Source organism: Podarcis gaigeae (assembly GCF_964106915.1).
Source record: "Podarcis gaigeae genome assembly, chromosome: 18".
Lineage (NCBI taxonomy): Eukaryota > Metazoa > Chordata > Lepidosauria > Squamata > Lacertidae > Podarcis > Podarcis gaigeae.
Window position 1 is genome coordinate 2,190,193 of NC_139696.1, and position 24,865 is coordinate 2,215,057.

Sequence of the window (24,865 nt, forward strand, 5' to 3'; positions counted from 1 at the left end):
GAGGTCTGTTTGTTTTTGCTTTTTATTTTGCATTTTGGTATTTGCGGCTCTTTTCGTTTCGTTTTCCCATGAAAATAGGGACGTCCTATTCCATCCCCTCCAATGTTGCTCCCCTGAAAATAGGGACGTCGTATTCCATCCCCTCCAATGTTGTTCCCCTGAAAATACGGACGTCCTATTCCATCCCCTCCAACGTTTCTCCCCTGAAAATAGGGACGTCCTATTCCAGCCCCTCCAACGTTTCTCCCCTGAAAATAGGGACGTCCTATTCCACCCCCTCCAACGTTTCTCCCCTGAAAATAGGGACGTCCTATTCCATCCCCTCCAACTTTTCTCCCCTGAAAATAGGGACGTCCTATTCCATCCCCTCCAATGTTTCTCCCCTGAAAATAGGGACGTCCTATTCCATCCCCTCCAACGTTTCTTAAATAAAAATAGGGACATCCTAAGGAAAAGCAGAACATTCCGGTATCAAATCAGAAACCGGGACTTTCCCTGGAAAATAGGGAGACTTGGAGGGTCTTCAATTGTTAAACAGACTTTTAGAAGACATCTGAAGGTAGCCCTTTCTAGGGAAGTGGGTATTTAAAAAATGTTTGATGTTTTACGGTGTTTTTCTATTTCGCTGGAAACCTGTCCAGATTGGCTGAAGCATCCTAGTCAGACAGACATCATACAGTGGTACCTCGCAAGACGAATGCCTCGTAAGACGAAAAACTCGCAAGACCAAAGAGTTTTTCATTTTTTGAGTTGCTTCGCAAGACGAATTTCCCTATGGGCTTGCTTCGCAAGACGAAAACGTTTCCTTTTTCTTAAAACCGTTAATACCCAATGCATTCCTATGGGAATCCGAGCTTCGCAAGACGAAAAATTCGCAGAACGAATTAATTTCGTCTTGCGAGGTACCACTGTATAAATAATAAAATTGTTATTATTATTATTATTATTAGTCAGGGGGTGGTGTTGGCAACTAGAGTACCAACAACACTGTGGAACTACAGCCGTACCTTCAACAGAGTCCGTTCGACTTCCAAAATGTTCGGAAACCAAAGCTCGGCTTCCTGTTGGCTCCCGCAGCCAATCGGAAGTCGCAGAAGCCACCGTCGGACGTTCAGCTTCTGAAAATCGTTTGGAAACTGGAAAGCTCACTTTTGATGGCTCAGGAGCTGATTTGTTCAGGAGCCAAGGCATTTGAGAGCCAAGATACGACCGTACAAGTCCAACCATACCTGAGTGTTGGACAGACTGAGAGACGGAAGCCCACCATTTTGGGGTGAAGGTGCAATCCATTCCGGGCTTTTGTTTTCCTCGAAGAGAAAGGTGGGGAGGATAATAATAATAATAATAATAATAATAATAATAATAATAATAATATATTATTATTATTATTATTTATACCCAGCCCATCTGGCTGGGTTTCCCCAGCCACTCTGGGCGGCTTCCAACAAAACATTAAAATACTATAAGCTAATAAACATTAAAAGCTCCCCTAAACAGGGCTGCCTTTAGATGTCTTCTAAAAGTCTGGTAGTTATTTTTCTCTTTGACATCTGATGGGAGGGCATTCCACAGGGAGGGCGCCACCACCGAGAAGGCCCTCTGCCTGGTTCCCTGTAACTTGGCTTCTCGCAGTGAGGGAACCACCAGAAGGCCCTCGGTGCTGGACCTCAGTGTCCAGGCTGGACAATGGAGGTGGAGACGCTCCTTCAGGTATACTGGACTGAGGCCGTTTAGGGCTTTCAAGGTCAGCACCAACACTTTGAATTGTGCTCGGAAATGTACTGGGAGCCAATGTAGGTCTTTCAAGACCAGTGTTATATGGTCTTGGTGGCCGCTCCCAGTCCCCAGTCTAGCTGCCACATTCTGGATTAATTGTAGTTTCCGGGTCACCTTCAAAGTTAGCCCCACATAGAGCGCATTGCAGTAGTCCAAGTGAGAGATGACCAGAGCATGCACCATTCTGGCCAGAAAGTCTGCGGGCAGGGAGGGTCTCATCCAGCGTACCAGATGGAGCTGCCCTGGACACAGAATTGACCTGTGCCTCCATGGACAGCTGTGAGTCCAGAATGACTCCCAGGCTGCACACCTGGTCCTTCGGGGGCACAGTCACCCCATTCAGGACCAGGGAGTCTTCCACACCCGCCCGCCTCCTGTCCCCCAAAAACAGTACTTCTGTCTTGTCAGGATTCAACCTCAATCTGTTATGCCTTGCCATAAACCTCCGCAGCCCAGCCTCCCAGGACAGTGGAAAGCTTTTAAAAGCTCTCTCCGGTCTGTGCCAATCTGGGTTCAGCCTAGGGATTAGGCGACGGGAGTTGGGTGAAGGGGGGGTAGAGATCAGCAATGAACCAGGACAGGGCTTGAAATCCGATCAGCCACTCCGACAACTTTCCCTCCCGCCAGATTAGCCCCGCCAGAAAGATGCCGCCGTCGAACTAAGCCGCTTTCGAGAGACCCGGAACATCGAGCGGCCCCCGCGATGGCTTGGCGGTGGGCAGCAGCCTTCTCCAAGCTAAGATACCCACCCAAAAAAACCCACACACCCATTTGACGCCCAGAAACCAGCATGCCAAAGGTCAGGGACCACCAGTGGCGTAGCGTGGGTTGTCAGCACCCGGGGCAAGGCAAGTAATTTGTGCCCCCTAACCCGTGGATTTGCACCCCTTAACCCATGGATTTGCACCCCCTAATCCCCAGATGTTGCGCCCGGTGCGGCTGGCCCCCCTGCACCCCCAACGCTACGCCACTGGGGACCACAATGGCAGCTGCAGTTGGCCCCTCACTTTGCTGCACAGTTTGGAGGCCTCTAAATCCCAGCCTAGGGTTGCCATGTTTTCCAGGACATGTCCTCCTTTTCAGGGGTAAAATTTCTGCCCGGGTGGATTTTTAAAACCGCCGTATTTTTCGCTCTATAGGACGCACCAGACCACAAGACGCACCTAGTTTTCGGAGGAGGAAAACAAGGGGGGAAATATTCTGAATCTCAGAAGCCAGAACAGCAAGAGGGATCGCTGCGCGGCGAAAGCAGCAATCCCTCTTGCTGTTCTGGCTTCTGGGATAGCTGCGCAACCTGCATTCGCTCCATAAGATGCACACACATTTCCCCTTACTTTTTAGGAGGGAAAAGGTGAGTCTTATAGAGCAAAAAATGCGGTATACTTTCTGGAGGAGACGCAGACATCACTGGTGGTTGAAAAGATTTGCTTTCCTCTTCTCTTCTGCTGCCCATGCCCTGCCCCACCTCAGCAATATCTCACAGCTTCTATAGCTGGGTATTTAAAAGGTAAAGGACCCCTGGACGGTTGAGTCCAGTCAAAGGAGATTATGGGGTTGCGGCGCTCATCTCGCTTTCAGGCCGAGGGAGCCGGCGTTTGTCCACAGACAGCTTTCTGGGTCGTGTGGCCAGCAGGACTAAACCGCTTCTGGCACACGACGGAATGCACGGAAATGCTGTTTACCTTCCCACCGCAGCAGTACCTATTTATCTACTTGCACTGGTGTGCTTTCGAACTGCTAGGAGGGATGTGGGTGGCGCGTCTAAACCACTGAGCATCTTGGGTTTGCCAATCGGAAGGTCAGCGGTTCAATTCCAGTGATGGGGTGAGCTCCCGTTGCTCGGTCCCAGCTCTTGCCAACCAAGCAGTTCGAAAGCACGTCAAAGTACAAGTAGATAAATCGGTACTGCTCCGGCGGGAAGGTAAATGGCATTTCTGTGCACTCTGGTTTCCGTCACGGTGTTCCATTGCGCCAGAAGTGGTTCATGTCAAATTGCTGTTTTAGGGGTTGTTTTTAAAAGCCTGGGATGGATTAATCCGCTTTGCATGACCTTCTATGGGAAAGCAGCGTGCCTTGGTTTTGGAACGCTTTGGTTTTGGAATGCTTTGGTTTGAGAACCAAGCTGCTGCTGTCTTCCTATTTAAAATGCAAAACTGAGTATCTCCCAGACCCAGCCACACAGAGACACATGACGGATGACACACAGAGACAGCCAGGATCAGATATCACTGCCAATAAGCACTGAAACCATTTGCGTGACTCGGCAGAAAGGAAAAATCACTCTGCACGTGCTCAAAAAGGACCACCGCTGCGGTGCTAGAGACAAGTGCCAAAGTTCAGCCTATGGGGCGCACGGCGAGTTTTAAAATATTGGGAATTTCTTCCCTAAAGATCCAGTTTGCAAACTTTTCCTAGGGTTGAGGAGGGGTGGGGCAGTCAAAGCGGGAAGGAAAATATCTCAGAAGAGATTGCAGAGGGAAAATTGTCGGCTTTTCATGAAAGAGTCACAGGCAGGCCAGCAAATCAGAGAGGGGGCGGAATCTATCAGGAAACACAACTTCCTTGTTCTGGGCGGGGGGAAATAATAAAGGATCTCTGTGTCCTGGCTGAAATCTCCCCACCCTCCTCTGCGGCCCTACTCACCCGTGGAGGGTCCATCTGTCATCCAATGGCCCCCCTCCAGCTGGGACCCCAAGAAGGCGGTTTCCAAAAAGCAGAAAACCCCCCAGGCTTGGAGGAGAGGAACGCCTCTCTCTCTCTCGCTCCTGGATTTAAAAATAGCCTGCCATCCTTTTCTGCCAAGGAAGCGACGGAGTTTGGCTGGCACGGCGCTACGGGATCGCCAGGGCCCCCCGCAAAGGTCTCCGGGAGTTGAAAAGTGCACGTCCGCCTGCCCCCACGGCATGAGAGGGGGCTAAGGAAATTGGCAGTGGAGGGGGGCAAGGAAGGAGGGAAAGAGAGAGAGAAGGGAAAGGAGGAGAGACTCAGGGTTGAGATGCAGCTGAGGGGTGTTGCAATTGGGGAAAAGAACCTAGGAGGAGCCAATGGCTCCGCTAGTTATAGAAGCATAGAATTGTCAAGGTGGAAGGGACCCCAAGTCATCTAGCCCAACCCCCTCTTTTCCCCGACGCTGGACTCGAACCCACAACCCGGAGGTCAAGAGTCTCGTGCTCTACCGACGGAGCCATCTAGTGCAGTGTTTTTCAACCACTGTTCCGCGGCACACTAGTGTGCCGCGAGATGTTACCTGGTGTGCCGTGGGGGAAATTGAAAAATTCGAAAGATTTAAAAATAAAGTATTTTATAATTTTTCATATTTCTGTTTACTTACTATTTCATAATAAAGTAATTATAAAATACTTTATTTGTGTTTATTTGATTCCTATTCAAGAGAATTACTTTATATATAGTCAATATAGGCACAGAGTTAATTTTTTTAACATTTTCTAATGGTGGTGTGCCTCGTAATTTTTTTCATGAAACAAGTGTGCCTTTGCCCAAAAAAGGTCAAAAAACACTGATCTAGCGTCTTGTCCTCACCGAGTTGCCCTAAAGCAGTGGTTTTCAATCAGCGTGGCACCCTGGGATGCCTTGAACAGTAATAATAATAATAATAATAATAATAATAATAATAATAATAATAATAATAATAATAATATAAGAATAAGAATAAGAATAAGAATAATATTTTTGGCTTCCGAATCACCTCATTGTGCTTTCTAAATATTATTATACAAGTGGTACCTCGGGTTAAGAACTTAATTTTAAGGGAATCAGAAAGTATATGAGCAGGAATTGACAAATAGACAGCGGAAGGAGAAGGGGAAATAAAAGGGGGGGGGGGTATAAATTGAAAATACAGTGGTACCTCGGGTTAAGAACTTAATTCGTTCCGGAAGTCCGTTCTTAACCTGAAACCATTCTTAACCTGAAGCATCACTTTGGCTAATGGGGCCTCCCGCCGCCGCCGCACGATTTCTGTTCTCATCCTGAAGCAAAGTCCTTAACCTGAGGTAATATTTCCGGGTTAGTGGAGTCTGTAACCTGAAGCGTCTGGAACCCAAGGTACCACTGTAATAATTATTAATAATAATAATTTATTATTTATACCCCAAGCTACTCTGGGTGGCTTCCAACAAAGTTTTAAAACATCAAACATTAAAAACTTCCCTAAACAGGGCTGCCTTCAGATGTCTTCTAAAAGTCAGATAGTTGTTTATCTCCTTGACATCTGATGAGAGGGCGCCACCACCAAGAAGGCCCTCTGCCTGGTTCCCTGTAACCTCACTTCTCGCAGGGTGGGAACCGCCAGAAGGCCCTCGGGAGATGGACCCCGGTGTCCGGGATGGATGATGGGGGTGGAGACGCTCTTTCAGGTGTACTGGGCCGAGGCTGAGATAGTCTTAGAAACTGAGATATGAAAACTAGGAGCTAAATGGCACCTTGAACCTAAGTTACGGGTGCAACAACGGAATGCCTAGGTGCTTTTTTTAATAACAAGAATACAAAGCTGAAAATGAATGAACTGCAGCTGAAATATTCCGTTCATTTTTCACATGGTCTAGTCCTTCCCAAGAAAGTAAAATCTCTCACTGCCTCCATTACTTTCTTGGGCTCCATGATCACTGCAGATGGTGACAGCAGCCCCGAAATTAAAAGACGCCTGCTTCTTGGGAGAAAAGCAATGACAAACCTAGACAGCATCTTAAAAAGCAGAGACATCACCTTGCCAACAAAGGTCCGTATAGTTCAAGCTCTGGTTTCCCCAGTAGTGATGTATGGAAGTGAGAGCTGGACCATCAAGAAGGCTGATGGCCGGAGAATGGATGCTTTTGAATTCTGGTGCTGGAGGAGACTCTGGAGAGTCCCATGGACTGCAAGAAGATCAAACCTCTCCATTTGATTCCTATACTGACCAAATCTTTTCTCTGCAAGGTCAAAGTGGAAAAGCCTCCCCATTGTCTTTTCCTTCACAAATCCTGTCTTAAGGGTATGTCTCTGTTTGAATGGGGACGCAGGTGGCGCTGTGGGTTAAAGCCTCAGCGCCTAGGACTTGCCGATCGAAAGGTCGGCGGTTCGAATCCCTGCGGCGGGGTGCGCTCCCGCTGCTCGGTCCCAGCGCCTGCCAACCTAGCAGTTCGAAAGCACCTCCGGGTGCAAGTAGATAAATAGGGACCGCTTACCAGCGGGAAGGTAAACGGCGTTTCCGTGTGCAGCTCTGGCTCGCCAGAGCAGTGATGTCACACTGGCCACGTGACCCGGAAGTCTCTCCGGACAGCGCTGGCCCCTGGCCTCTTAAGTGAGATGGGTGCACAACCCCAGAGTCTGTCAAGACTGGCCCGTACGGGCAGGGGTACCTTCACCTTTACCTTTTCTGTTTGAATAGGGTGTGAGCCTGTGACCTGGCCCAGGAACTAAGTATTTATCATTACAAAAGACTGGCCAGGCTACCCAGGAAATCCAATCAAGGAACCTGCCAGACAGGAGATAAACAAGGACAAGAGAAAAACAACATTCAAATTTTCTGTTTTAGACCGCCTTTTCTGTGATGTAGGTGTGATGTATCTGAGGGGTGGTCTTAGGTTGCACCCCTTCTGTGATGTATGTATGATGTTTCTGGGGGTGGTCTTGATCTACAGGGTGGCAATTTCAAAAGACTTTATAAGGCCTTGCACGCCATTTTTCTGGGTTCCTCCTCCTTTCCTGCAGGTCTGTTGCAACAGATCAATAAAGGCCAAGCCTACAGGCTGCTGTTTTGCTCCAAGTAATCCCGGTTGGTGTCTTTGTTTTTTTGTCCAAGGGAGCCCTCGGATTTTTCCGTTAACAACCCCCAAGCAGGCAATTCTTGTGACCATCGTTTGGCATGGCTGCCTCCAAACCCTTCCATTCCTATTTGTCTATCACCTCCCACTCTGGGTTTCTGACGCTGTGTTCCATAAGTGGGTGCCCTGCTCCATCATTCACAGTCCAGTGACTCCATCCCATAAGCATCCGGATGGAAAGGGAGGGAGCTGGACTCCTGCAAAGCTCTTTCTACACCCTGGCTATCTATAGCCATGAGGTCAGAGCTCTCTCTTTGTCTCTTTCCCCCCCACTCCCTTTCAAAAATAAGAACCCAGACCTGCTAAAGAGATTAGGCCGTCTTGAGACAGATGGATCTTTCGATTTCTTTCGGCCTGCACGCTCAGGTCCCTCGCCTTGCCCTGACTTCCTTCAGGGACACCTCATGTGATGGCCTAGGATTCGGACTCGGAGGCTGAACCTGAGGAATCCCAGCCTGCACAGGAGTCCCCGCCTCCAGAACCAGCTGAGCCGGGCCTGGGGCCTGAGCCTGAAGGGTCCTCACCTGTGCTGGATCCTCAGGTGAGTCTGCTCTGGCCCCTGAGGTGATGGAGGACCCATTGCCTGCAGGTGCTCCACTCTCAGCCCCGTCAGAGGAAACTGAGGTTGCCTCTGGGTCCAGTAACCCTCCAGCCTCTCCTGAGCTGCAGGAGGAGTGCTCGCCTCCAGGCCAGGAGAGGCGAGTCACCTGAGGATTGGGGCCGCCCTATGCCTCGGGGCAGATAAAAGCTAGCCAGCCTCAGTCCCAGGTTGCGGGAGCAACATTGTCGCTAGCCAGTTCCTGCCTGAACCCTGTCCTGCTCTTCTGCCAGAGTTCCTGACCTCACCCGACTCCCTGCCTTGGACCCAGCTTCAGCTTTGACAGACAGCCTCCATACCGCACCCTCGACCTCGGACTGGACTCAGACCTCACCGCACGGTTAACCCTCAGGACCAGCACACCTCGGCTGAAGCAAACCGTCTCCTGCGATTTGCAAGAACCGCAACGCAAAAACACTGAGAGAAAACATAGCCCCTGGGGCAAGTGGCTTTCGATAGCTTTTTTCTCCCCCATGAATTTCTCTAGCGGCGAATCCCCCCCAGGAATGTTATCATCAGTGCTATTATTTACCAGAAAAAGAGGTTCCGGGACTCACCACGAACACCTCCCTCGTTCTCTTAGAACGGCAACCTGAGAGGTGCCGGAACTGAAAAAAAGACCTTGGTTGCAATGTTATCAGCTGCATTTGGTGCAGAATTCAGCAGCCAGGTAGCTTGCTGGCCAGTTGACTAAAGCTTGGTGCTGATAATGCCACGGTTGCAGGTTCGAGCCCCGTACAGGTCAGCTACATTTCAGGGGGTTGGACTAGATGATCCTCAGGGTCCCTTGCAACTCTACAATTCTATGACTCTAAAATAGTCTGAGCATGTAACAACAATCCTGGCCGCACTGAGCTGGCTACCACTTTCTGGACCCCAATTCCTGGTTTTGACCTACAAAACACAACCGAGGTTGGTGGGGCAGTGCCCCATTTGCCCCATTGGACTAGCGACCACTGATTTAAAACACACACACACACACACACACACACACACACACACACACACGAACAAGTATCTAGCTTTCCCCATTCATTTCAACCAACTATTCTCGGGACTTTAGTGTCTCCATACTTTCTTCCTATATCCATTGAAACTTAAGTCTGTCATCATGCTGAAGTTCAGTTTTTCGGCCAGTAGGGGGCCACGTCAACTCCTGCGCGGCCAATAACAAACAGGGAGGCGGGTGACTGAGCAAGCAGAATGGGAGGCAAGGATTCTGCTTAAGAGATAGCAGAGAGGAGCATCAGGGAGCAGTTTAGCAAACTGCTCTGCAGAGCATCTCTACTCGCTGTGAAATGTGGCCGCCAAAAAAAGTTTAACGGAAAGAGGGAGGCATTTCAGAAAACCACTCTCTGAAGCCCCTTCTCTTCTCCTTTAAAATTAATAATAATAATTTTCAAAATTTAAAAAAATAAAATAAATTGTCCAGTAGCACCTTAGAGACCAACTAAGTTTGTTCTTGCTATAAGCTTTCATGTGCATGCACACTTCTTCAGATACAAACGAAAGCTTATACCAAGAACGAACTTAGTTGGCCTCTAAGATGCTACTGGACAATTAAGCTCTGGTTTTCCCAGTAGTGATGTATGGAAGAGAGAGCTGGACCATCAAGAAGGCTGATCGCCGAAGAATGGATGCTTTTGAATTCTGGTGCTGGAGGAGACTCTGGAGAGTCCCATGGACTGCAAGAAGATCCAACCTCTCCATTCTGAAGGAAATCAGCCCTGAGTGCTCACTGGAAGGACAGATCCTGAAGCTGAGGCTCCAAGACTTTGGCCACCTCAGGAGAAGAGAAGCCTCCCTGGAAAAGACCCTGATGTTGGGAAAGACGGAGGGCGCAAGGAGAAGGGGACGACGGAGGATGAGATGGTGGGACAGTGTTCTCGAAGCTACCAGCATGAGTTTGACCAAACTGTGGGAGGCAGTGAAAGACAGGAGGGCCTGGCGTGCTCTGGTCCAGGGGGTCACGAAGAGGCGGACACGACTAAATGACTCAGCAACAACAAGATGCTACTGGACAATCTTTTTTAATTTTTTATATATTTCGACTGCGTCAGACCAACACGGCTCCCTACGTGAATAATAACTTTATTACCGGTATGTTTGGAGGGACGAAAAATAGCTCAGTCAGTTAGAGCAAGGTGGTGATAATGCAAAGGTTTCAGGTTCGAGCGCGGTACAGAACAGCTGCAGAGCATATTCCTGCATTTTTGGAAATCGTTTTTTGCGGATATCCCTGCGTATTCCAGGGGGTTGGACTAGATGATCGTCGGGGTCCCTTCCACCTCTACGATTCTCTACCCACGCTCAACACCCGCACGCACCAAGAAAGAAACCCCAGACGCAAGCAGTTTCCCTCTTGAATGCTGATTGTCTTCGGGAGGAGGGGGAAAGGGCAGGAATCGCAAGAAGGTGAAGGAGGGCGATTCGATAGCCAATAAATCTATTCGTGACGCAGAAACATCCCAGAAACTATGGATTCTTGACCCTGACACTGCTGCTGGTCCATAGATGCTGGCGGTGAGGTTGCCAACCAGCCAGTTCTTGCGGTGTTTATCGCCCACCTCACAACAGCTCTGAAAGGCGGGCCGCACAGAGAGCAACACCCATGCAAGGAAAGCTGGAGGCATTTGAGACTTACGAGAAAGAGGCGAGCGAGTGGCGGCAGGATTTTGTTGTTTAGTCGTTTAGTCGTGTCCGCCTCTTCGTGCCCCCCTGGACCAGAGCACTCCTGTCTTCCACTGCCTCCCACAGTTTGGTCAAACTCATGCTGGTAGCTTCGAGAACACTGTCCAACCATCTCATCCTCTGTCACCCCCTTCTCCTTCTGCCCTCCATCTTTCCCAACATCAGGGTCTTTTCCAGGGAGTCTTCTCTTCTCATGAGGTGGCTAAAGTCTTGGAGCCTCAGCTTCAGGATCTGTCCTTCCAGTGAGCACTCAGGGCTGATTTCCTTCAGAATGGAGAGGTTGGATCTTCTTGCAGTCCATGGGACTCTCAAGAGTCTCCTCCAGCACCAGAATTCAAAAGCATCCATTCTTTGGCGATCAGAGGCATTTGGGACTTATGAGAAAGAGGCGAGCGAGTGGCGGCAGGATAGATGTTTGTATAATCCTCTCTGGCACGGAAAAAAGAGGATAGAGGAAAAGCTTTTTCTCCCTCTGAGTGTCGGATGAGAGAAACGACTCCTTCACTCTGTCGGTCTATGGAACTCCCTCCCACAAGGCGAGAAAGTTATGGCTACAACGAGAACCTTTTCTACCACATAAGCAACTTCATTGTTTTCTTACCTACAAGAAGCTCTGTGTTTGATGGCAAAAAGTCTACTCTCTAACCAAAGTTCAGAAGTCGGGAGCCGCTTATTCCGTATGCTAAAGGCAATTGTCTTGGTTACTGCAAATGGAGACGCTGAAATTTGAACCTGGACCTTCGACACAGGAGGCGGTTGCCCGACCACTGAGCTACAGCCCTTCCCCGGTTCCTAAAAGCTACTCAACACATTCCTTTGAAGGACCTGCTCTGAATTATCCTTTTTTTCTGCTCAGTATTTCAGAAGAGTCGCGACAGATTTCTTCATGGTTAAACTGCGGAACTCCCTCCCTCAGGAGAGAAGTAACGGCCACCGATTCTGAAAGCTTTAAAAGCAGATTAGAAAAGAGGAAGATAAGGCTATACTAGCCAGCATAACTGTGTTCCACCTGCACTGCTTCGTCCCAGTATCCCTGAAGGAGCGTCTCCACCCCCATCGTGCAGCCCGGACACTGAGGTCCAGCTCCGAGGGCCTTCTGGTGATTCCCTCCCTGCAAGAAGCGAGGTTGCAGGGAACCAGGCAGAGGGCCTTCTTGGTGGTGGTGCCCTCCCATCAGACGTCAAAGTAACAAACAACTGACTTTTAGAAGAAATCTGAAGGCAGCCCTGTTTAGGGAAGTTTTTAATGTTGGATGTTTCGTCGTGTTTTTAATATTCTGTCGGGAGCCGCCCAGAGTGGCTGGGGAAACCCAGCCAGATGGGCGGGGTGTAAATAATAAATTATTCGTCTTGTTAATTATTGTTATTATTAATCTTACTTTATCTGTAGTGGAAGGATTCTAGCCTAACGGAACGGCACATGTTCTGCATGCAGGACGTTCTGGCTTCAACCTTCAACAGCATCCTGGGAGAGATTCCTTGCCTTAAACCCAGGACAGCTGCTGCCAAACCGTGCAGACAGGACTGAACTTGATGGAACCGACAAAACCACAGCAGAAAACCAGGTCTTAAGTTACAGTGTTTTGAATTCTGGTGCTGGAGGAGACTCTTGAGAGTCCCATGGACTGCAAGAAGACCCAACCTCTCCATTCAGAAGGAAATCAGCCCTGAGTGCTCACTGGAAGGACAGATCCTGAAGCTGAGGCTCCAAGATTTTGGCCACCTCAGGAGAAGAGAACACTCCCTGATGTTGGGAAAGATGGAGGGCGCAAGGAGAAGGGGACGACGGAGGACGAGATGGTTGGACAGTGTTCTCAAAGCTACCAGCATGAGTTTGACCAAACTGGGGGAGGCAGTGGAAGACAGGAGGGCCTGGCGTGCTCTGGTCCAGGGGGTCACAAAGAGGCGGACACCACTAAACAACAACAACAAGTTACAGTGGGGGACTAGATTTCGGGGGAACGTCAGCAAGAGCCGTTCCACAATGGCACAGTGAGATCTCCACAGCCCTCCGTAATTTCCAAATTCTCTGCCCTCCTACAGAGCATCAGGCTGGATGACCTGGAGAGACCCCTTCTGGATTTTGAAGGCGCGTTTTCCCCCTCTTCCTCTCGGAGCTCCCTCGGGCCTTCCCCCTCGCCGTCCCAATTTGTTCAGAGAGCGTCACATGCCGAAAGGAAAATAAAAAATAACTGCATCCTTGACTTGGCCAGGGAGTTACGGGGCGGGATTGCGAAGCATGGAGAGGGAGGGAGTGTGCGCAGAGAGGAGAAGGGCAGAGATAAGATTGCACAACTTTTTTTCTTCCAGCCTCCCCCAGTCTAGTTGCTGAGCATTGTTCAAAGAAAACACTGGGCCCTTTCATTGGAAATCCCCTTCCTCCTTCTCGCTTCGCTCTCCCTCCCTCGCTCCTTCCCGCTTCGTTCTGACTTCCCTGTCTGCTGACCAGATGCCCTGGACACAACTTTCACTAGGAAAGGAAAGGGAGGGGTAAGATCTTCAAAGCAGCCTGCCCCGCTCTTGACCTTAAATACCCCTTACTAGGGAGGATGGAGGGGACGTGGGTGGCGCTGTGGGTTAAACCACAGAGCCTAGGACTTGCCGATCAGAAGGTCGGCGGTTCGAATCCCCGCAGTGACGGGGTGAGCTCCTGTTGCTCGGTCCCAGCTCCTGCCAACCTAGCAGTTCGAAAGCACATCAAGGTGCAAGTAGATAAATAGGTACCGCTCCGGCGGGAAGGTAAACGGCATTTCCGTGCGCTGCTCTGATTCGCCAGAAGCGGCTTACTCCTGCTGGCCACATGACCCGGAAGCTGTACGCCAGCTCCCTTGGCCAGTAAAGCGAGATGAGCGCCGCAACCCCAGAGTCGTCCGCGACTGGACCTAATGGTTCAGGGGTTCCCTTTACCTTTAGGGAGGATGGAGAGGGGAAACAGAGCAAAATTGGCCAAAGCGAGGGGGGAAAGGAGGAAGCGAATATTCGCATCAATTTCTTGTTCAATGAACTCTGGTTTTGTTGTTGTTTCGTCGTTTAGTCGTGTCCGCCTCTTCATGACCCCCTGGACCAGGCCTTCCTGTCTTCCACTGCCTCCCGCAGTTTGGTCAAACTCATGCTGGTCGCTTCCTATGCAATATTTTTCTTTACAGCATTGGACTTTCCCCTTTCGCTTCCAGGCATATCCGCAACTGAGCGTCCTTCCGGCTTTGGCCCAGCCGCTTCATCAGCTCTGGATCTACTTGTACTTGTCCTCCGCTCTTCCTCAGTAGCATGTTGGATGCCTTCCGACCTGAGGGGCTCATCTTCCAGCGTCATAACTTTTATATGCCTGTTGTCTTTGTCCATGAAGTTTTCTCAGCAGGGATACTGGAGCGGCTTGCCGGTTCCTGCTCCAGGTGGATCACGTTTGGTCAAAATTCTCCACTATGACCTGTCTGTCTTGGGTGGCCCTGCACAACATAGCTCATAGCTTCTCTGAGTTATTCAAGCCCCTTCGCCACGGCAAGGCAGTGATCCATGAAAGGGGAACTGGTTATAGTGGGCACCAGACTAGCTGCAGACCCCATCCTTATAATATTTTACTTTATGTCCTCACGGTTAGCTGTGTTTGTGTGTGTGTTTTTTGTCTTATGTGGCCCAGGAGATAAGCTCGGGTTTAGGAATGTTCCATGATAAATGGTTAAACTCTACCAAGGAGATCTGCATTATTATTTTTGTTTGTTTGTTTAAAGCAGGCAGGGAAGGTCTCATCCTGCATCTCATATGGTACTGCCCTGGACACAGAACTGGCCTGCGCCTCCACGGACAGCTGTGAGCCCAAAATGACCCCCAGGCTGCGCACCTGGTCCTTCGGGGGCACATTCACCCCATTCAGGACCAGGGAGTCCCCCACACCTGCCCGCCCCCTGTCCCCCGAAAAGAGCACTTTTGTCTTGTCAGGATTCAACCTCAACCTGTTATACAGGCAGCCATGTTTAGGGGAGATTTTAATGTCTGATGTTTTATTGTGTTTTTAATATTCTGTTGGGAGCCACCCAGAGTGGCTTGAGAGGCAGGGTATGAGGTTGTTGTTGTTGTTAATTAACCACCAAATTCTGGGCACTACAAGAGGGGAGAGGGCGGGGGGGGGATTGGTTGGTTGGGTGTACAGTGGTAAGGTAAAGGTAAAGGGACCCCTGACCATTAGGCAGTGGCGTAGCGTGGGTTGTCAGCACCCGGGGCAAGGCAAGTAATTTGCGCCCCCTAACCCGGGGCAAGGCAAGTAATTTGCGCCCGCTAACCCCTAACCTGCCGCTGCTGCCAGCTTCTTCTTGCTGCTGCCTGGTCTGGTCTGGTGTGGTTCTCTCCCGCGCTCAGCGCTGGGCGGCCGCTGCACTGTCCCTCCCCCGGATAGTCCCTCGCTCTCTCTCCACACCGCACGCCTGGCACCCACCCCCTGCACAGTGGGCGGCGACCCAGCGGCTCGGATCGGATTCGCACAGCCAGCACTGCAGTGAGAGTGAGTGAGTGAGCCAGGTAGGGGCAGAGAGCTGTGAGTGCGAGCGCGCCCCCCCCAGATGTTGCGCCCAGTGCGGCCGGCCCCCCCTGCACCCCCCACACTACGCCACTGAGCAGGCCTGTCCAACCCCCCCCAAAAAAAACCTTACAAACTCTGGTCAGTCCAGAAGATCATTGTCAGTTTATCTATAGTGGGAGTAGATTGCAAACTCTTGGGAGTTGGACACCCCTGGTTTAAAGCAAAGGGGACGCATCTGAGCTTAAAATGTGGAAGATTTGGGAAATATTATATGTTATGTATGCCTGTTGACTTTGTCCATGGAGTTTTCTTGGCAGGGATATTAGAGTGGCTTGCCGGATACTGGAGTGGCTCCCCGGCTTCGTCTGGGGAGGCCGGGACATAAATTTATTATTGTTGTTGTTGTTGTTGTTGTTGTTGTTGTTGTTGTTGTTATTATTCCTCTTCCAGGTGGATCACGTTTAGTCAAAACTCTCCACTATCACCTGTCCATCTTGAGTGGCCCTGCACGGCATAGCTCATGTATGGAAGTGAGAGCTGGACCATCAAGAAGGCTGATTGCCGAAGAATGGATGCTTTTGAATTCTGGTGCTGGAGGAGACTCTTGAGAGTCCCATGGACTGCAAGAAGATCCAACCTCTCCATTCGGAAGGAAATCAGCCCTGAGTGCTCACTGGAAGGACAGATCCTGAAGCTGAGGCTCCAAGACTTTGGCCATCTCATGAGAAGAGAAGACTCCCTGGAAAAGACCCTGAGGTTGGGAAAGATGGAGGGCACAAGGAGAAGGGGACGACGGAGGACGAGATGGTGGGACAGTGTTCTCGAAGCTACCAGCATGAGTTTGACTATTTTCATTGGAGAAATGTTGGAGGGGCTGGAATAGGACGTCCCTATTTTCATTGGAGAAATGTTGGAGGGGATGGAATAGGACGTCCCTATTTTCAGGGGAGAAATGTTGGAGGGGCTGGAATAGGATGTCTCTATTTTCAGGGGAGAAACGTTGGAGGGGATGGAATAGGACATCCCTCTTTTCAGGGGAGAAACGTTGGAGGGGATGGAATAGGACGTCCCTATTTTCAGGGGAGAAGCGTTGGAAGGGATCCGTGTCTCTGGGTTGTTGTTTTGCCCTGAGAGTAAACAAGCAAACGAACTTGGAGACCAGAAGGTCGGGGAAGCCAGGAAGAAGAAGAAATGCAACATCATGACCTAGGTTTCTAAAAGCGGCATCAAGGGAGGAGGTGGCTGAGCTCAGGGAAAGTCCCAAGGTGCTGAGAGACAGCTGTAGAGAGAGAGAATTTGCCATCAAGGGCCTGGACTCAAATCAAGCAGGTCAGTGCGTCGTCCTGGCTAGGAGTGGCACCGAGTGTGCCAGGGCTATTTTTGGGCCTAGATGCTGTGGCTTTGCCAGCTGGGCAGACGTTCCCGAAGGCGAGACGACGTCCCCGTCCCAAGAAATCTCTCTGCGCAAACTCCTTGCCAAGGGTTTAAAATCGCTCAGTTGGAAGTTGTGTCTTGGGGGTGCAGGGATGGAAAGAGAGAAAGGGGCAAAATAATAATAAATAAAAATAATTGTTTATTTATACCCCACCCATTTGGCCGGGTTTCCCCAGCCACTCTGGGCGGCTCCCAACAGATTAAAAACAGAATAAAACGTCAAACATTTAAAACCAATACAGGGCTGCCTTCAGATGTCTTCTAAAAGTCAAGGTAGTTGTTTATTTCCTTGACATCTGACAGGAGGGTGCCACCACCGAGAAGGCCCTACGCCTGGTTCCCTGTAACCTTGCTTCTTGCAGGGAGGGAACCCCCAGAAGGCCCTCGGGAGATGGACCCCGGTGTCCGGGGTGGAGACGCTCCTTCAGGGATACCTGTGACCCGGCTACCCTGAATTTACGGAGTTGGGTATTATTGGGCGGCTGCAGGGGAGGGGAGGCGGTACTCTGGGTATGCTCAGAGGTGGGGGGATTGCTTAAATTGCTTCCAAATTGAGTCGGTCTGTGTGTGTGTGTGTGTGTGTGTGTGTGTACATCCAAAAATGCAAGTACTTCTAAAAAATTCAGCTGTTAAGATAAACACTGTCTTAGAAGACAGTTTCCCTAGTAAAATGGGAGGGGGGGCTCATTTTAAAAGCAGAATTCATTTTCCTTTGAGAGACATAGCCAATGCACTCTGTACACACTCAGAGGCCCTCTCTCCCTCTTCCGGCATGAAACACAGAGAAATCGGCTCGGAAAATCACCTGAACCTCACCTGAACTTCCAATGGGCTTCAGAATAGGTGCCCTCATTCACTGACCATCATGGGATATTTTTATTTTTTACTATTTGAATTACATGAATACCATCATCATCATTTTATTTATATCCTGCCTTCCCCCTCCAGCCCCCAGATCAGGGAGTCTAAAACAGCCACAGATAATAATGCACAAATGCTACAAACCTATAAAAGGTCATCATTCATTAAACCCTAATAAAAATAAAACAGTATCTATTAAAATGCATAGAATAGAAGCATGGCAGCACTATTGAAAGCCCTTGCCTTTCAAAACGGCACCTGTTGGAATAGAAAGGCCTTCGCTTGCTGCAGGTAGGAAAGCCAGGAGGGAGCAAGCCTGGTTTCTCTTGGCAGGGAGTTCCAAAGTTCTTTCGAAGGAGCCATCACAGAGAAGGCCCCGTCTTGCACCCCCAACCAAGCAAGCCTGTGAGGTTGGCAGGACTGAAAGAAGGGAACACCCAAACATCTCAGAGCCAGGGCAGGTTCGTATGGGAGGATACAGTTCTTCGTACAGCCTGGGCTTAAGCCGTATAGGTCTTTAAAGGTCATAACTACTGAAATGCGCTCTATGTGGGGCTACCTTGGAAGGTGACCCCGAAACTGCAACTAATCCAGAATGCGGCAGCCAGACTGGTGATTGGGAGTGGAGACCACATAACACCGGTCCTGAAAGATCTACATTGGCTCCCAGGACATTTCCAAGCACAATTCAAAGTGTTGGTGCTGACCTTGAAAGCCCTAAATGGCCCAGTAGACCTGAAGGAGTGTCTCCACCCCGGACACCGGGGTCCATCTCCTGAGGGCCTTCTGGTGGTTCCCTCCCTGCAAGAAGCAAAGTTGCAGGAAACCAGGCAGAGGGCCTTCTCGGTGGTGGTGCCCTTCCATCAGATGTCAAGGAAATAAACGGGGCCCATGACTTACATCACAGGAGCCTACACAACACAAAACACTGTGCTGTTGCACAGCTTCCGGATCTGTCCTTCCAGTGAGCACTCAGGGCTGGTTTCCTTCCAAATGGAGAGGTTTGATCTTCTTGCAGTCCATGGGACTCTCAAGAGTCTCCTCCAGCACCAGAATTCAAAAGCATCCATTCTTCGGCGATCAGCCTTCTTGATGGTCCAGCTCTCACTTCCATACATCACTACAGTGGTACCTTGGGTTACATACGCTTCAGGTTACAGAGTCCACTAACCCAAAAATCAGGTTAAGAAATTTGCTTCAGGATGAGAACAGAAATCGTACTCCGGCGACAGCAGGAGGCCCCATTAGCTAAAGTGGTGCTTCAGGTTAAGAACAGTTTCAGGTTAAGAACGGACCTCTGGAACGAATTAAGTACTTAACCCGAGGTACCACTGTACTGAGAAATTGCATAGCTGTCAACTTTTCCCTTTTCTTGTGAGGAATCCTATTCGGAATAAGGGAATTTCCCTTACAAAAAGGAAAACGTTGACAGCTATGGTCAACTTCGGGGGGAGCTAGCCCCCTCAAATATTTTATTGGCAGGGCCCCCTTGGGCCCTAGTGATTGGCTCCTGGGCTCCAAACCGCACACCTTGGCCCCCCACAGCTGAAACTGAAAGTGATCCACAGCGCATCTCTGCATTTCAAACTTGCAAAACGTAAATATTCCCCCGTTGCAAATATGGCCCCCACATCATTCCATAAATATGGAACTTTAAGGCGGTTACATTCATTTTAAAAAATAGTGTTCTGCTTGGTTTGCTGTTTCCTAACCATTGGATAACAGTGAGCTGGTTTTTGCCTGGATTAAAATTTTGTTGTTGTTTCGTTGTTTAGTCGTGTCCGCCTCTTCATGACCCCCTGGACCAGAGCACACCAGGCACTCCTTTCTTCCACTGCCTCCCGCAGTTTGGTCAAACTCATGCTGGGAGCTTCGAGAACACTGTCCCACCATCTCATCCTGTATTCAGTGTATCTGAAGAAGTGTGCATGCACACGAAAGCTCATACCAAGAACTAACTTAGTTGGTCTTTAAGGTGCTACTGGAAGGAATTTTTTTGTTTTATCTCATCCTCCGTCGTCCCCTTCTCCTTGCGCCCTCCATCTTTCCCAACATCAGGATCTTTTCCAGGGAGTCTTCTCTTCTCCTGAGGTGGCCAAAGTCTTGGAGCCTCAGCTTCAGGATCCGTCCTTCCAGTGAGCACTCAGGGCTGATTTCCTTCAGAATGGAGAGGTTGGATCTTCTTGCAGTCCATGGGACTCTCCAGAGTCTCCTCCAGCACCAGAATTCAAAAGCATCCATTCTTTGGCCATCAGCCTTCTTGATGGTCCAGCTCTCACTTCCATACATCACGACTGGGAAAACCAGAGCTTTGACTTTACGGACCTTTGTTGGCAAGGTGATGTCTCTGCTTTTTAAGATGCTGTCTAGTTTTGTCATTGCAAAGACAAAGACAACAGGATTAAAAATAAGAGGAGCCAATCTAGAGCAGCGACTCGTGCAGACACACAACGGGTACCCTCTTCTGCACAGGGCAGCCTATTCTGCCCCTGTTATCTATCGTGATGGTCTGCACCAAACCATATCTGGTGCAAAATTACCCGTCCCATTCCCCCGGTGAGAGCAGTACATCGTACAGGGTTGCGGCGGGCAGCTTCCTACATGGATAAGTGTTTTGAACTAACAAAACTCTTAAAAAAACAACAACTCTGAAAGAACCTCACTTTGTTGAAGCATGACTGCAACTGTATCACAGAGCTGGGTTTTGAAACTACTGGCTGATATTTTACCCAGGCTCATATGTGTTTAATCCAAGGTGAAGATTTAAGTCAAGATTTTTCACTTTTTTTTATTCTGAAACTCGGAAAGCCAGGCATTTTATTCAATCTCAGGGACAGGACTTTGAACACCAGGCTGTTTTAAAAAAACAAAACAAAAAAAAAACAGCAAAAAGGATTTACAAGCAATGGGCAAGATTTAAGTCTCAAAGCTTTCAAAAACAGTTTATGGGTTGTTTTTTAAAAAGAGGGAGTCCAGAATTCTGATAACGGAATATTGAAACTGGGGCAAATTTTGGCTTGACTGGGCCTCATCTTTGCACATCTACTGTCAAAAGCTCAGGCCAGCTTGTATCAACACGGGCCTTGTCTGTTCTAAATGCCTCTCTATGTTTTTTGGGTGGCCTAATTCAAATCGCTCCCCGCTGCAGGAAAAATCCTTGAGTTTGCTATCAGTTTGTTCCCCCCTCCCACACACACACAACAAATGCACTTAGAAATAAAATAAAATCCATGCCCTTGATAGAAAAGGATGTCAAGGTTCTTGCGAGACGCCGCTTTGTTTAGGAGTTACTTATCAGAAGAATCACCCTTAGTTTGCAGCAAGGAAGTCGTTACATGAGAGGCCGGGTGTTCAATAATTAAAATAAAATATCAAGAATCGATCAGGGAGGGAGGGAGGAGAGGGACGTGAGAGTACGCTGCAAAAGTCGGAAGGAGCCCGCAATAATATCAGGCCCTGGGCACAATAAGGCAACGCTTCACCGCTAAGGAAAACTCGCATGTGGGGAAAAGACTTTATAGCTGGCCATGTTGAGGGAAGGGCGAACATTGTGTCCTTTCCGAAGGGAGACCTGCAACCCACAATGGATTTTGAGACACACAGATGGAAAACAAACAGCCGGGGAAAAACACACAACATCCCGTGACTGGCAACACAACGAGGGCACTGCAGGAAGACAGGTTTGTGGGGAGACCGAAATGTGTTCACAACGAAGCAAAGGGACCCTCCGAAAATTAACAGGAATGTAAGAAACTGTGCTTGCTCAGATGACGCCTGCCAAATCCAACCAGCGACTTTTCCCATGAAATATATAGCATGGCATGTGAATATTTCATGCCTCGTGGTGCAACAGTGTTGTTGCAGATCAGTGGCCGGCGCACATCGATGCCACAGGCATGTGGGGGGGGTAGGCACAGGAAGGAAGCCACACACACACACACACAAACACACACCCCTTGCTTGTAAATCAGCTGTCTCTCACACGCTTGCATGGAGCGCAGCCTTTGCACGAGGGCCCCGCCTGGACACTATCGTCTGGGTGACACGTGCGCCGGACCGCCGTGCTCTTGCACGCCGCCTCTCTCTCGTCTGGCACACACAAGCATTCTCGCTTCCATGTGCCCAGATTCCTGGGCACATCCTTCCATGCAGGGAGGAATGTGGGGCCTATGGCACCAGCGCATGGCGCAATTGCACACTTGCATGCCCAAGCTCTTGCACGCCGCCTCATCTGGCACACACAAGCGTTCTCACTTCCATGTGCCCAGGTTCACCTCCTTCCATGCAGGGGGGAACATGGGGCCTATGGCAACAGCGCACGGCACATTTGCACACTCGCTCCGGCGCACTGGGGTGGATTTTGAGACCTCTGGGGCACTCAAAGTCTCACCGATACTTACAAACCCATGGCGCACACACTCAGTTAACCCCTACGCACGCTGGCATGGAATAGCCTTGCAAACTCCGGCACACTGGGACTCATGCGCTCAGCATTCTTGCAAAAATGTGCTCGCTCTCTCAGACACACACACAGAGCCTTCTCTCTTTGCCAACTTATCAGAACTTGGTGCATAGTTGTCGAAACAGTTGATATTAAGTCTCTCCTCTCCCTCACCGAAAAACCCTAGCCACCCACTCCACACACACACACACACACACACACACACACACACACACACACACACCAGTGTGGAAAGAGACAGTGTTCTTGCGGTCACCAGACCACCAACCCATGTTGCCTAAGGAGTACAGATTAGGGGGGGGTGTCCTGTTCCCCACATATTATACTGATCCAGACTCGTGCGTTGCTAAAATCCAGCAGTTCGGCTCAAAACACAACAACCAGGAGGGAAGGAGGGTGGTTTTTTTCCGGGGGGGGGGAGGAGGAGATGGTTTAGGAGGGAAGGAAGCAAATAGAAACTTATTGCAATCGACCTGCAAAGTGGGTATGGGGGGGGGGGGGTTGACAGAAATCTGAGAGGCGGACGAATGCACAACCCGCTCTCTTCGCTCTCTCGTTCTCCAACGCGCCCCCCCCCCCCCCAGCGCGCGCGCCACAAGCCCGCAGCCCCGCCACGCATTTTCTGCAATGGACAAAACTCTTTTTTCCGGGGGGGGGGGGGTGGAGAGAAAGGATTTTGAGAAGGGGACGGTGGGTGAGAGAAAGAAAGGAACCGAGAGGAAACAGATTTCAATTCCCCCCCCCCAAAAAAAATGATACAAATTAGCAATGCAAAAAGGAAGGAAGGAAGGAGGGGTGGAAAGGAGATCTCTGATAAAGGGGGGGGGGGAGGAAAGAGGCCTTAATTACCTGGGCGAGGCAGAGAGGTGAAGAATACATCTCTTAGCTGTCGCGAAGTAAACCGTTGAGGAGGGTTTTTTTATGGGGGGGGGGGAGAAGAGAGAGGTTTGAGAAAGCAGCTCCAAGCGTAAAAGTTACTGAGTCATTTCGGAGGCTGGAACAATTTCCCCCTCTCACACTCTCCCTCTCTCTCTCCAACATACACTCTCACTCTCTCTTTCCCGGCGATGGATCGGTGCGGGGGGGGGGGAGGGGAGGAGACGGCGAGGGGGAGGGTGTCCGAGGGGAGGGGGTGGGACCAGGGAGAGCGTGGGGGGGAGAGAGAGAGGAAAGCACGCCTAGCCCTCCGAAGGAGAAGCGTTATATATAAAAATCCAACTTTTTAAAAAAATAAATAAATTAGAAGGGGTAGCTGCAATCGTATCCAACCCTACGCGTAGCGCGCACAGGGCGCGCGCATGCAATGCGCTTTGGTAAAAAGTTAACGCGTCGCTTTTCGAGAAAAGGTGGAAAGCTGGGATGGTAATTCACAGCGATAATAATAGGTAGGTGGGTAAGTAGGGGATCACAGCTGCCGCCACGAAAACACCCGAAGGCTGCGATCCCGCACCCATGTTTTAGCTAGGAGCAAAGGTCGTGTCGAACTCCGGGGCGGGGGGGGGGCGCCTTCCTCCTCCTCGCGAGGAGACGTGCTCAGAGATCTTGCCTTTACGCAGGCGATTTAAAATATATATATATAATGAAATGAGATCGTATGCGACTCCGGCAACGTCTCCGGGAAAAGAGGAAAGGTCCACAATTTGTATTTTATTTTTTAATATTTATTTATGGTCTTTAAAAGGGGGGGGTAGGTTCACAACCCGGGAAGGGGCTAAAAATAATATGATTTTTAAAAATAGTAATAATCCATAAATGCTGTACTAGCATCCTAGGGAAGGGAAGAACGGTGGGAAAGAGATGGAGCTTTCCCCCCCCCATAAAAACCACTTTAAAGAAAAGAAAAAGCTGAGATGCAGACTTGGGAATTTTTATAAGGTGTGAAGCAAACAGGCCTGAGATGCTAATAATAATAATAATAATAATAATAATAATAATAATCAGCCAAATGTCCATTTCGGAGCGGTGGAGAAAACTCCCATATTCTCCCTCTGGGAGGGGATTTGAAATAAAAGAGCAAACTTTGGAGTGAGAGAAAAGTGTTTGTTTTTTAAAAAATCATCTGGATTTTCATAGATCCTTACAGCTAGACTCCCCAAAAAGAAACTCGGTTGTTTCTCCGAGTGTTGTTGGGTTTTTTTTTTTGCAGAGTTTAGAAATCAGAATCAAGGCCTCCGAGTAAGGGGTGCGTGAGGCGTGCGCGGCGTTACTCCAACCGAGAGAAGAGGACCTCCCCATTCCCTTGAGAGGCTCTACTTCCGAGTAGAACTTGGCTGGGCTCAGCAGTCCTCTAGATCTTGGGTGAGAATCGCCGGAACAGGGGAACGACGCGCTGCAGGAATCGCGTCTCCAAGGCTTTCAGCTCAGGAGCAACCCACTCGCGCGCACCTTTCGCGAGAAAATGGAATTCGAGAGGAATCAATGAAGCCTCTTCTTATTCTGGAGCACTCTCGCCCTCCCTCTCGCCTTTAAAAAAATCCCATTATTGCCACCGACCTTCCGCACGCACCTTGCGAAGCGAAACACGCACGCGTACCCAAAGTTTCCTAAGTCAGGACTGAGCGACGCACAATTGCCTTTCCTCCTGAAAGGGCGCTTGTATATAGACACCTATCATCTGAAGAGGAGGGAATTCCAAACTTAAAGTAGTTTTTCTCTCCTCCAACGCCCCCAGCCCAGTTTTTAGCTCTCGGCAAAGAAGTCACAACTCTC

At 49.7% G+C, this 24,865-nt stretch overlaps 1 protein-coding gene across 4 annotated transcripts in view; it reads right to left on the bottom strand.

Annotated features, from left to right (window-relative positions):
- The window catches only part of NFIC (nuclear factor I C), a 108,200-nt gene that overhangs the window by 77,911 nt on the left and 5,424 nt on the right, over window positions 1–24,865 (bottom strand). For 2 of the 4 annotated variants that reach the window (XM_083720514.1, XM_083720512.1), the window contains exon 1: window positions 23,006–23,228. The exons of the other annotated variants lie outside the window; for them this stretch is intronic. In XM_083720514.1, the coding sequence (XP_083576640.1) occupies window positions 23,006–23,035 (30 nt within the window). In that variant the 5' untranslated portion in view covers window positions 23,036–23,228. Of the gene's footprint in view, window positions 1–23,005; window positions 23,229–24,865 lie in introns of those variants that run through there. 4 annotated transcript variants of the gene reach the window in all.